The sequence below is a fragment of the Psammomys obesus genome, unplaced genomic scaffold (genome assembly GCF_907164565.1).
Source record: "Psammomys obesus unplaced genomic scaffold, mPsaObe1.curated_primary_1811, whole genome shotgun sequence".
NCBI classification, from domain to species: Eukaryota; Metazoa; Chordata; class Mammalia; order Rodentia; family Muridae; genus Psammomys; species Psammomys obesus.
In genome coordinates, this window is record NW_026594216.1 from 3,385,266 (window position 1) to 3,399,018 (window position 13,753).

A 13,753-nucleotide genomic window follows, 5' to 3' on the forward strand; every position below is an offset into this window, starting at 1 on the left:
CGTGCTAAAAAGGCATTGGAAATACTCAAGAGAATCATAGGCTAAATGAGGAGAGACACGAATGACAAAATGTGTCTATGACTTTTTCTTTCTTAGTGGAATTCAGATCTTATGGTTAGGAAGAAGAGCAGTTAAGCTTAGAACAGAGGAGAACGGTTAGCACATCTATTTCAGATAGTAGTTGTATACTGAACGCTAGCTCTGCATTCCCTGTCCAGGAGCCCTTGTGCCCCAGTGTGAACTCTCACTGGCCTAACGTTATATCCTCTAATTTTAGAGAACTCTTCCATGCTTGCTGCCAACTAGTAATAGGTTTCCATGGTCAGGCATAGGTTAAAAATTCACCTAGTGTTTCTGGCTCAGACATAACATGTGCCACCATTGTCTTATGACTGCCTCTAAGTCATTTAAAGGATATTTAGCTGGACTTCTTGGAGCAGTAGCAGAGTGAGAAATCCTGGAGTAAAGTCATTTACTAATGGCTAAATTGCTGTGTGGCTTGGATACAGTCTTTTAAATTCTATGTAGCTTAATTCTGTGTGTCACTTAAGGTGGGCAGACAACCGTCGTGTTCATAAAACTGATGAAAAGAACCTGTGCCACTTTATAATACCAAAAGGCAGCCCTTTTTCAAAAATTAGGATACAGTGGGTTTGGTTTGAACCCAGGCTTGCATTAAGTCCAAATAAATCTTATGTGAGCCACTGAGTAGATGATCATCTTGGTAAGATTCCATGGTAAATCTCCAGCTCTTTATGTGCTCATTGATTGAAAACCAACCTTTTATACATTGCCAAAAGCCCAAGGTGTTCCAACGAACTCAATTCTTTTGGCTATGATAAATACTAAATAAGGGGAGTGCTTTCAGATTGTCAGCATTTAATAAAGAAATGCTTGTCGCAAACTTCATACTGAAATTGACATATTTGTTTTCTGTATTTCAAAACAATGTTAAAGATGTTACAAAGTCCTCAAGGAGGCTGGCATGATTAAATATACTTTTCTTTTATAGACTGGACATATGGAAGGTTCACAGAAGAAAACTGGCCAATTTAATTTTATGTTTTATTTAAAAATCAAAACACTAGAGTATTTCTTCCTTGTTGGTTCTCAGTTATAAGGAATATTTTTTGATTGATTTGAAGTCCTGTATTTGTAGGTATGTTTACAGGGTCTCCATGTACATATTTTGTTCATTTTCATGCTTAAAGAAAACATATATTTTGTAGTTTGCACCCTTCAATGTATGAGTTCCTCTAAGGGATTGCATTTTTTAATTGCTTCAAGAATATAGTTTCAACAACAACAACAAAAGAATACAGTTTCATGCACCTCTTCTGGTACCTCACCCCAGCTCATTTGTGATTTTACATAATTAGCACTAGAGAAGCAAACTTCTCAAGTGTTTTGTTTTGTGTTTTTTTGTTTGTTTGTTTGTTTTTTTCCTATGCTAGATTTTAGGAAATCAGAGCTCCTTTTGCTGAGTTTTATTGACTGTCATCTACCAGTGTGAGGGCCTTAAACATGTAAGGGCTCCAGTTTTATTAAATGAAAAGTAGGGGATAGCAATAGTCACTGTAAAATAAATCAGTGATATCATATTGTTGTCACCAAGCACTATCCAGCCATTCAGACAGATCCATCAGACGGTCCATCTGTCTATTTAGTCATCCATCCAAGTGCATAAAAATTGCCTACAGTGGCTTTCACTTTGTGTTTTATATTGGAAGGACCAGAAAGAGTACCACCAGTTTCTAATCCTCATGATCCAAATTATCATAATAGAGGATGCATTATTTTGAGGATTTCTGCTAAGAGGTTTTTGTAAATTCTGTTTTTAAAAACACACAGAGTTTAGCCTGTAGATTAAAATCTGAAGTACTTATTACAATGAATTTGGATTTGAATTTTTAAAAGGACTTTTGTACTGGTTAAGAGCTTTGGCCTATTTGAACATTTTCAAGAAATTTCACTTTCTAAACTGCTTTCTCTTTCAAGTGTGTCACTTCACTCATTAATGCAAGAAAGTCAGATTTTATTGTAGACTGTCATGTTTTCAACACACATCATGCCCAAAGCATACAAATTACTCTCCAGGATGTATCAGGGACTCTCTTTCTTTGAATAGATATTAGCCTCCTCTGCATTGTTATTATCACAACAGTAATTTCTACTGAAGTAAGTGGGCTCTCTGCATTTTCATTATAACTCCTTTCAAACAATGAATTGTCAATTGAGCTGTGAAAATGCACTCCGCTTTCCCTTCTAAGGGATTCATTTTGGCAGTGTCTTCTTTCTTCCTTTGTCTTTTCTTTTCCTTGAAAGCCATATAAAATTGTCTTCAAATGAAATGAATAGCAAGTAGGAAATTGGACACTTAGGGTTACATTTCCTGGTGCAGGTGTAAGGCAAGGCTATTGTCTCACAACATACAGAACATTTCTGTTTGCACCATCTGACTGGTGGCAACTAACCTGTTGCTTTTAAGTAATATAATATGTAAAGGCAGAAAGGCAGAAACTCATTCACGCTGGAGTGCCTTTTTCATATAAGAAAGGTTTTCGTAGAAAATACACAGATTATACGTATCAGAAAGCAGAGGAAGCTGGAGGGAGGGAGGGAGAGAGGGAGGGAAAGAGAGAAAAGGCAAGCAAATGTACCATCTTGTGTTTCTACTACAATAGAGTGCTCCCATGTGTTTTCTTCTTAGGCTAAAAGATCTTGAAACAATAAGCATCCTGTGTCCTAGATCATGGGCCTTTCTTTGCTCCATTGTCATTTATGAAGAACCCAATGTACCAGTGAGGAAATTTTGTGAGCTAATTGGAACCAAAAGGCAATTATAAGTGTGGAACTGCAATCGGTGACAAAAATATGTGATTTTATTCACAATGAAAATTAAAAAATGTAGAAAATAGTCATGATACTTTACAGCTACAAATCATTCATTTCCATGATCTTTATTTTCAAGAATGAAAGTGTTTTCTCACACATCCTGATTAGTTCATGGACCTCTCCATGAAGTGGGTAAAGGCAAAATCATTTTGAGAATTGCGGTCTCCTCTATCTTTCTTACATTTTTTTTTGTTGTTGTTTGTTTATTTGTTTGTTTGTTTTTTGGTTTCAAGACTGTATATTAGGCAAATATGGCAATCTTACCTTCTGTTTTTGACAGACTCACTTTATTCCTACACTTGATTTCTGAGCTGGTTTTTAACTTTTTTCCTTGTAACTATACAAAGTGAAAATGATAAATTCTGAAGGGAATGGCTGCTGTAAGTGCAATGTGGGTGAAGACTAGGCACTCTCTCCACAAAGCTGCTTTGGTTGTGGAAGACCTAAGATGTCTCAGGATTCAAGCTCAAGGTGGCATGGTACAAAGCCAATAGTTTACAGAAAAAGAAGTTGGCTTAATGAGAATTTATCACAGTCTATAGTCGGGAGGGATGAGAGAGGTGTAGGGAGAAGGGAGAAGTTGAATCTCCCTCCTTGCAACTGTGGAAGTTGGTGCAAAGGATTAAGACCACGCATTCCAAATAATTCTAGAACACACAGGAATGTTAACTCCAAGAGCATTTCCTAAAACGGTGTGTTTTCTCTCTTGATCTAAAATTCAGGTGTTCATCTGTGTCCTAGTCAGAGGCAAATAGAAACATTAAAGAATCATTTATAAACGTTATCAGAGCTCTGTTGTTAAAACAGATTCCTAAATCCAAAATAGAGCCAACTCAGTTCTTTGAGGTTATCAGCCAAGAGTCAGCGTCTCAGTCTCTGTGAGGACTGACAGGTATTTTTCCCAAGTCAGATTCCTGTCATCAAGACATTTCTTCACAACGCCAAAGATCTAGTTCTGATTATACAGCACCCTGTCAAGGGTGGGAGCCCATGTTAAGAAGTCCCTCGGTTCACCTGTGCTTCTGCACTGTCTCCGAGCCCTTGTCTAAAACAAGGAGAAGCCATCAAGGCAAAATTGAACTTTTGAGTGTGTGGATATGAAGCTATTCTTAGTTGGTCAGTATATCCTATAATCACCAGACCTTTATTTTGATAGGTATTTGACTCAAAATATCGAGTATTTTGACCTTGAGAGCATCATGGTCCCTAATTACAGGAAAGGAGAAATAGGCAGCATATGACTGTAATGGAGCAAGGAAGGCCCTGGAGAGATGATTACAGAAGATAATAGACATTAGTAAAGGCTTGTAAGAAACACTTTCCCTGGGTAATTGCCAACTGGCTTTGATTGAATAGATCATAAACGGGGCTTGTGGGCGTGTTTCCAAGTGTACAGACTGTATTATGGAAATTGGCAAAGCCTGACACAGTGGGTGAGGTCCTAATTGTTAACTCTGGAGATGGATACTGTTGGTTAGTTTTCTTATTTGCATTACTGAATTTGCTGCAGGGCGAAGCATAGGTTATCCTAGACTTTGAGGAGGCTACTTAAACCAAAGTAGAAATTCAGATGTTTAGTCCTACCTTTTTTTTTTTTTTTTCAATTTTGAAAGTCAAAGAGAACGTTTTAAGGATAAAGTTTTTTTTTAAAAAAAAAAAAAAACTGCTGTCCTTTTCTTATGTTATTTTACTGCCAAGTAAGCTACATTTTGACACAATTGCTGAAAGACTGTCAATTAAAAAGTACATTCAGTGGGCTATCAGTCTGGAATGCCTCTGACATGGCTGTTGATTGTGTGCCTTAAGTTCAGTAGAGCCTGAACATGTACACATCCCTTCAGGTATTAGAGCAAATGATTTATGAATTCATAACATACTGAATTCAGTATTTTATGACTCATATTCTGAAGAATTAGTGATCATATCTAATTCCAAGGAAGCCAATCCCATATGCTTTAGTAAACAGTTACTTCATATGTATTCAAACGGAAAGTTGGGGAGGAAATCTTTATCTCCTATCCATAAATGCTGTTAAGTTAAATTACTGATGCCTGCCATTATTTGGATCGTGGTACTGTGGAGCCACAGTAACTGACTAGGAAATTATTGAACTTATAGAAAGTGCCTAGTGTGGGGGACCTTGGGAATATTTTGGGCAATTCTCTTGCTTCGTAAAGGAGGATATTGAAACTATGAAAGACTTGAGTGACTTAAGATCAAAAGGCCAGGATCAGAACACCAGGCTTCAGATGCCCTGATCACAACAAAAAATTACTTCATAAGGTTTTGTGATCTAAAAGTCTATAGAAATCTATGAAAATATACCAAAAGTGAAAAAAATGACGTTATCAAATGGTCCTTAAATAGTGACCGTGTCTCTTCGTTTATACCTGGCACATGCCCAGCACAATGCAAAATATACATTAAAACGTCTTAAAGCACCAATTCTGCTCTCAGTAGAAAATAATTTCCTTAAAAACATCCAGTGTTGCATGAACATTTAACACGTAAAACTAGCACTTAGGACATGTCCTTTGGGCTTACATCTGATTAGATTCACCAAGTTACAAAAAAAAAACAAAAAAAAACAAAAACAAAAACTCATGTTTCTTGTTGGTAACAATTAAAAAGAAAGAAAGAAAAAAGAAACAACAGATTTCTTTGGGCCTTTGTTGAGCCTAGATGAATTTGGGTGTTATATAGCTTCTCTCCAAGTAGGCTGTTTTCCAAACTGCAGCCGAACCTTGCTCTTCTTTGCAGATTTTGGATTGAGCAAGAGCTTGAGATCTGGCCCATCTGTGTGATTATAGGATTTAGCTGGCTGAATAGTTCTCTTCCATCAAAGGAACTTCTTGTTTATTTCATCAGAAATAAAATACTCTTGTGAGAGAGTCAGGATTCCACCATGTACCTCATATCCAGTAAGAGTCAGGAGGAAAACCTCAAGGTACAAGGGATGGAGCTGGAGCTCCTTTCTTGTTGGAGAAATACAGAGACTCTCTGTAGACATTCCTCAAACAAAACAGGGAGAATATGCTACCATCACACTTGTCTCACATCTAACAAGTGTAGAAATGCAGCTTCTGGCTTTACAGTAGTTTATTTTTCTCAGCATACATTTTACAACTTTTGATTTTAAGTGCTCTTATTCTTTCACTTCCACCAGCCAAAATTCCAGAGATAGAGTGAAGACAAACAATTTTGTATAAATGAGGAAAAATTATCATTTATAATTGTGGACTTTGTCATGTATTTTGATCACTGGACCCTATGATCATCTTTATGTAAATTGAAAATCACTATAATGATGTCCAAGGATGAAGTTTGGCAGACCTGTAAGTCAGAATTGCTCTTTAGAAGGGAGCAACATCAGAGATGAAAATTTCAAGTCTTTATTTCACTGTATGAGATTTTGAAATTCATACACTAGCCAAAATCAAGTATCCTACCCTTTTGAATATAAAATTATAAAATGGCAGTTTTGTTCTGTGTGTGTGTGTGTGTGTGTGTGTGTGTACATGTGCCCTTTGGTAGTCTTCACAGTGACCATTCAATATTTGACTATACACAATGGAATTTGACAACTCTTGGTGTTCATTGGAAGGAAAATATCTACACTCTCTCTTCAGTAGACAGTGAATGATGAAAGAATGTGTTTGCTTACAAGAAAACTTTGTGTAAAGCAATGGACTCTCCAGAATGTAGACTAGCCATTGAAATGAAAGTGATGATGAAAGTGCAGGTTATTTGCCAATTATTATATTTGCCTGAATACAGGGGGACATAATGGGGTTATGTAAAGATTCAGGTAGTTCTATTTAATAACACGCAGATCGTCAATTTTCAGTGAAATTTTAAAAGAATGATTTGAGAATAATTGAAAAACAATATTGTGGATGAAAGAGAAAATAACTACACAGCATCTTCAAATGATTTCCATGCATATTAATTCTTCAATCCTTGAAACAACCTGACGTGGCACTTAGGAGAAATCTTGTCATCAATATTGCTCACCGCTGACTTGCCTACAGTGGCACAGCTTTTTATAGCAGACTAGGAAACAAAGGAAGCTATTCTGGTGCCTCCTTCCTATGACACTACCTTTGTATGCATTTTAAGAACTAGCCAGGACATGTGTCCCACAGATTATGACAGGTAGAACAGGCCAGGCTGCAACCACGAGTCACACTTTAGTGAATGCCAGTTTCAGACTGGTCTCCCTTCTGATCACTTCCCCATTATTGGACCACTTGTTACATTACTTGTCTTTACAAAGCCCATCAGAATGGCTATAAGAATAATGCTCACATTTATTTTATTCATCTGTCTAATCTACCTGATGCCTATCTTCTACCTACCTGTCTATCCAATAAATTAATCCCTATGTTTATTGACCTTTATTCCAAGAAGTCATGGTCTTGCTACACATTCTTGTCTTTTGGTACTGAAACCATTTATCTCTGGTCATGGCAACATGACTGGGCAGAGTGGTAGTTGCTCTGGCCACCAGCCGTGTGAGATAAACTGCCCAGTAATCTTTTTTTTTTTTTTTCGGACTGAAGAAATTTTAATGCCAATGAAATATATCACTCTCTCAGATGTGCCTTGAAGCAGAATGAGTAGTTATACTGTGCTTGAAAGTATATTATTGAGACCCTTTACAACTTGGAATGGGATTGATAAATTAGTCTTAATGTTAATTACCAATTTTGAGTTCATATAAAGAGAGTGGCCTTTTTTTTTTTTTTGGCCATTATATGTGTTTTTACTCAACATTGCCTGATTAAAATTAAGTCCCTGATTATAATGTCCTCAGTCATTTGCAAGATGAAAATATGTTCTCTGTCTTCATCAAGTTTTGAAGATTTCTCACAATTACATGAATTTATAAACCATTTCATATTTAAAAACTCACAAAATCACCAATGGAAATGAGATTACAGTAATACCCACAGACAATAGATAACTGCATAAGATAATCAGATGCTATAAGTTTCAGGCAAATATAATAGATAGAAAGTAAGAACAAAACAAATGAATAAACAACAAAACTTCCAGAAAAGTAGTAAAATTGCTCATGCAGTGCATCTAAATAAGAATATCATATGCAGGAACTACATCCATATTATTCAGGATTAAAAATGACAAGTGTGAATCACCATACAACTAACGCCCTACTGAGAGCAAGAACATGTTAAAAATCTATTTTCAAATTAACTACTTAGCTACATAATCTGGTTTTTATTTATAACAACCTAAGAAAGTGAAAGCAAAAGGTACAATGTGCCAAACGCTTAAATGAATCCTGGCCATAGGAACAGGGACTGTCTCTGACATGAACTGATTGGCCTGCTTTTATAGCACCATCAAGCATATACGTTCTGAGTATTCAGGGCGCTGGAATGGGGGAGATTTTCCCACCTTTCATGAATAACCATTAACTAGCCTTTTTAGCTTTCCAAATCTGTTTGAAATCATTCCGAGCTCTTCCAGGAGTGCGTCAAAGCTCCAATCCAGATAGTATTAGGGGGATAAACGAGCCACGGGGAAGAGATGGCATATTTTTCTTAAAGCAATTTGTTCTTCTTTTTTTTCCCCCCCACAAAGTTCGAAGCCAAGCAATTTACGATTAAGATTTTTGGAGGACATCCTCTGTCATGTTAAGCCTTTTTGTCTGTGGGCTTAAAATGCAGTTTTAGCTATGGCATCCTGGCATGCATTAATGTTTTTCTCTCTACAGGTAGATTATAGGTTTATTTCTACTGGCAAATCTAAAATAGTTTAAATTCTTATGATCCACTGTAGAGTCTTTTGAAGAAAAATGAGGAATAGTTAAAGCCTAAGGTCAGTTAGGAATAAGTAAGAGCCTGACTATGCATTTCCATTTGTGATATTCAGGGATATCAGGGAAGTTGTCAATAATTTTAGTTCAATATATTTTCTGCAGAAGCAACCTGCTTTTCAAAAAGAGCATTATTATCGTATAAATTATACTTTAATATTTTTCCTGCATCTGCTTCAGTTTATTTAATGAATCATAGAGCTGTTTCTCCCCTCAGCATATGCAGTTCATGACCTATTTTCTCTGGTCCTTTCCAGAGAAGGAATTCCATAAAGAGACTCAGCTAGTAATGTTAAGTTTACAAAAGTCCCATCATATGATGCAAGAGTCCCTGCAGAATAAATGCATACAAAGACAGCATATTACCTATCAAGTGACACATAGTACAAAACAGGAACGTTTTCAAGTTGACCTTGTCCCGACTGACAGAACTTACAGAACAAATACCAGACAGGAAGATAACTAAAAGATTATTCCTTATGTCTGGCATTTTGTAATAGACATAAGAAAAAGATGACAAGCTGATTATTTGACGCAGAATAAAATGCTCATGTAAGAATAAAATAAGAAAATTCAGATATATGTCTTTTATCAAGGTTAGTAAAACCTCACAGATAGATCATCCCATCAAGTGCACTGAATCATTGCCTTCTCGGATAGTTTATTTCATAGTTCCAGCCTGCACTTCCACCCGTGTGTAGGGGATTGACAGCTGCTCTACCCATTAGTATTAATGAATTACCCATGTGCCTCCCACACACATCCACCAAGGAGCCTAAGACATCCCGCCTACACGCTGCTTTGTTTTGAAGCCTCCAAATGTCTTAGAATTGCCATTTCCTTAATAAATGGGAATCATTGAATATAGCACGAGTTATCTCCCAAAACGAAGACTAATTTCTTACAGGATGAGAGAGGAGCTCTGACTTCACTCCTCTGTTAAGATAGGCTGCCGTGCCTCTTCCCTCTCTGCCTGAAGGAACATGTGACTCTTACATGGATTTAACTGCCCTGCTCGGGTATTTCTTGTTTGTTTGTTGCTGTTTGGTTTTGTTTTTTTTTTTTTTTTTTTTTTTTTTCTTTTTTGAGACAGGGTTTCTCTGTGTAGCGTTGGCTGTCCTGGACTTGCTTTGTAAACCAGGCTGGACTCAAACTCACAATGATCTGCATATCTCTGCCTCCTAGACTGCTGGGATTAAAGGCATGTACTATCACACCTGTCTTGGGTATTTCATTAGGAGACATTTTTAAAAACTTTAAACAGTTGACACTGATCATTGGTAATCTGTTCAGTGAAACCTACTTTGGTGCTGTCCTTGAGGTGAGGTAAGAAAGAATAAACTGTGGGGTTTTTTTCCACAAAACACCCAGACTTTACTTAGCTTAGTGGGTTCTCTGATCAAAAGAACATCTAGGACATATGCACAGGTAGCCCTCCACCCCCGCAGGCCTGCAAAGAAACCCCAGACACCAGATAACCTGAGATTAAAAAGGATACAGTTCTCTTCAGCAGAGAAAATTATCTTCACTTCTGGAAGATCTGTTCATGCCCCATTATGCATCCTCTTTCTTAGCCAGCCTTTGAGCTTTGCTTTTTGTTATTCATATTCGTTAACTTGAGTGCATTTTTCAGCGTGTCAGTCAAAACTCAGAACCATTTCTTGTTACTGAGTGTGGGCATCTATTCCAGGAGTACTCGTCGGCCATCTCTGTTCACGGCTGTGGTGTTGAACATCTGGCAGGTCATGTTGTCCTATGTGTCCATGAACTTCCTTCAACAGTCTTGGTCTCACATGTTACTATGTGGCCCTCAGCCTTGTGCAAGACTTCAGTCAGTACACCTGTTAGGAAACGTGCGAATGTGAGGGTTACACTCGGGTTCACAAATCACGCCACAAGATCGGTTCCACGTGGGAGGTTTATTGAGGGAAGGGGGGAGAGGGGGAGAGGGGTCGCAGAGAGACTAGGCAGAGAGAGAGGGGGGGCTCCTGTTCTCTTTATAGGGTGATTTAGAGCATGCGCAGGTAGTTTCAGGTGGTCAGCAGGTGGTCTGGGTGTCTTCACAAGTGCCTGATAACCAGTCTGTCAGGTTTCTTGGAGCTGGCTGTAGAAGTGCCTGCTTACTGATCCCAACAACACCAGAAGACATCTTGGCAGAAAGAGAGTCCAACTGCAAACTCCTTTTTGGTTCTGGCACAGTAGTGGACAAAAGTTTGAGGCAAGGAAATAGTGGGCCAACAGTATGGCTCTTGATGTGATCTCTACATGTGTTTGCTATCACTGAGACCCAGAATAATCACAACTTAGACCTTTTTTCCTGACATAATTATTACTTGTTAATATTTACTCTAAAGATGTCCTAAGCTTGTGTGGAAAATTATGTTTTCCTCATGTAGGATGTTCTCTATGAAGCTATGGTCTCTTCCTCAATAACCAGGATGACTTGTTTCCATTCATGCATTTCTTATAGCCCACTTGGTTTAAAGTGGAAATTGTTTTACAATGTAGTTGTCAATATATCTTGATAAACTATCCAATTCAATGGTCTTACTTCCACCCTTTCTGTTTTGTGACATTACACACTCCACATATACAAATTCTCAAACACACACTCATTATTAGAATGTCATTTAAAAAAAGTCAGAGAATTTCACTGAAGGAATATCTTTGCATAGAAACAGCATGATGCCTTTTCAGCAGCTGCGCCTAAAAGATGCAGTGTGGTGTATTTTACTGTCTGTGACATTATTTGAGCTCATAGTAATCATTGGCCTGGGACTATCAGGTTGAGAGAAAGATACTTTAATTAACGAATATTTATTGAATACCTGCTTTGCACCCAACATCGTATTATACAAAAATGACTAAGACCTTTTGGCAAACATCAAAGAACTCATGGTCTAGTCATGGAGATGAATGTGCAGTATTAATAATAGCTGTCCATTCTGCTAAATTTGGGCTATTACTTTGTGTGTTGCTAAGAGGATATGAAGGGGCCATGGGTGAGTTTCTCATACCATGGTACCAATTCTCTAATGGTGTTTTCATCCCCAAATTCATGAGCAGTTTTTCACGTTGAGGCAGTTTACAAGTACATACTTATTTTGGTAAAATAACATCACCTATGATAATATTTAGATGTCATAGAAGGGTCCTTCTTTGATGAGCCTTTTCTTAGGATAGAGAAGTTGTGTCGAGCTATACTTAGAACACCCGGGTTTGAATCTGGGTCTGCTATTTGCTATCTTTGTGATCACAGGGACATTCTCTACTTTCTGTATGCTTCATTTCTTTCTTCTACAAAACTGAAGATAGTAATTGACTCTACCATAAAAGATTGATTCAAGAGTTAATGAAAACTGAGAACGCTTTGTAATATGTAATGAGAACTTCATAAGCAACAAACTTTATTTAGGCTTCTTCTCCACATAATATTGAAAGACATAAAGGTCTCAAAATCAAATGTTGACAAGTATATTAGTTATTTTATGATCATAACCTAAAACCACATGGAAAGTTCAACAGTGGAGAAAACAAAACAAAACGTCTCTGCCTCTGCTTCCTCTTCTGGGCCCATGAATTAGTGTTGAGTACTAAATGCAAAATGTGAACAACCTGATGATTCTAAGTTGAACAACACTGTATAAACCACAGCATGCCACTATTATTTTGTTCTCAGTGATGGTTTCTTTTTCTTACTTAGGGACGAAACTTAGCTTCAGGAGAGGTTGGATTTTTCCCCAGTGATGCTGTCAAACCATCTCCGTGTGTAAGTTCTCACCTTTCACTTCCTTCTTGCTTTATTTTGCCTTTGATATTATGATTAATTGTGTAAGAAGATGTAAAGGATGTTGACTGCTCATGGGTTTTGTTAATATTTTCATAGGAGCCCAAGTCTTGCATGAGTATAATCTCACAGAATATACTTTAATCTGTGCTGAAAAATACTTCAAATGTTAGGGAGATACATGCAAGATAGGAACATAACTTAGAATTTACAAAATTGTTGAAAAGTCTTTAGGAGAAGTAACCCAGAGCCACAGAACAGAGTGGATGTACTGGGCAGGTTTGGTAAATGGTCTAACTTATTCCTGGTCACTCAGGTTACAGAAAGTCATTGCACTTCAGCTGGTGTCTTTGAAAGTATAGTAGAGAGTGAAAAGTTGACAAATTCTTCAACTGGGTCTCTGAATACATTTTCTATGCTTTAGAATGTCTTTTCTGTTTATTTAATATCATAATGAAAATTTCTGAAAATGGGTGCAAGGGGAATGACTGTCTTCGTGATGGTTTTATTGCTGTGAAGGGACACCATGACCATGGCAACTCTTATAAAGGAAACATGTGATTGGGGCTGGCTTGCAGTTCCAGAAGTTTAGTCCATTATCATCATGGCAGGAAGATGGCAGACATGGTGCTAGAGAACGAGCTGAGAGTTCTCCATCTGGACAGGCAAGCAACAGGCAGAGACGAAGGCACATTTCCTCCAATAAGGCCACACCTCCTAGAAGTGTGACTCCCTATGGGCCTATGGGCCATTTTCATTTAAACTACCACAATGACTACTACTCAAATAATATGGGTAAATAACATATAAAATGTATTCCTTGATGCTTTGTGGTATTGATTCATTTCTACGTGGAGTGGCGTTATTTTAACATCATGATTTTCCCACAATTTTAAAGTTACTGAATTCAAAGTGATGAAATGTCTTTACTAATATGATTACTTAAGGGGAGATAACCTCAAAAAATCCTTAAAACGTTTTTCTTGTTATACTCCCATGACTTCTATATTTCTCAACTGCACATTCTTTTTGATATTACAAGTTTAATATCTGTCACCTTTAATTTGAGAATGTAATCTTACACCATTTATCCAAGCTTAATTATTTTTGAAAAGCAAATAGAATTTAAAAAAAGATTTGCTGTTCTATTTGTTACAGAGAGATAGTTTGGATCTCACAGGTACAAATATAAGCAGCAATGTTTACATAACAGCAAGTAGCAATTAGAT

General features: G+C 37.2%; 1 protein-coding gene across 1 annotated transcript in view; it reads left to right on the forward strand.

The window, feature by feature from the left end:
• The window catches only part of Vav3 (vav guanine nucleotide exchange factor 3), a 335,771-nt gene that overhangs the window by 282,585 nt on the left and 39,433 nt on the right, over window positions 1–13,753 (forward strand). Inside the window, exon 21 of the mRNA XM_055618154.1 lies at window positions 12,441–12,506. Within this exon, the coding sequence (XP_055474129.1) occupies window positions 12,441–12,506 (66 nt within the window). The remainder of the gene's footprint in view (window positions 1–12,440; window positions 12,507–13,753) is intronic.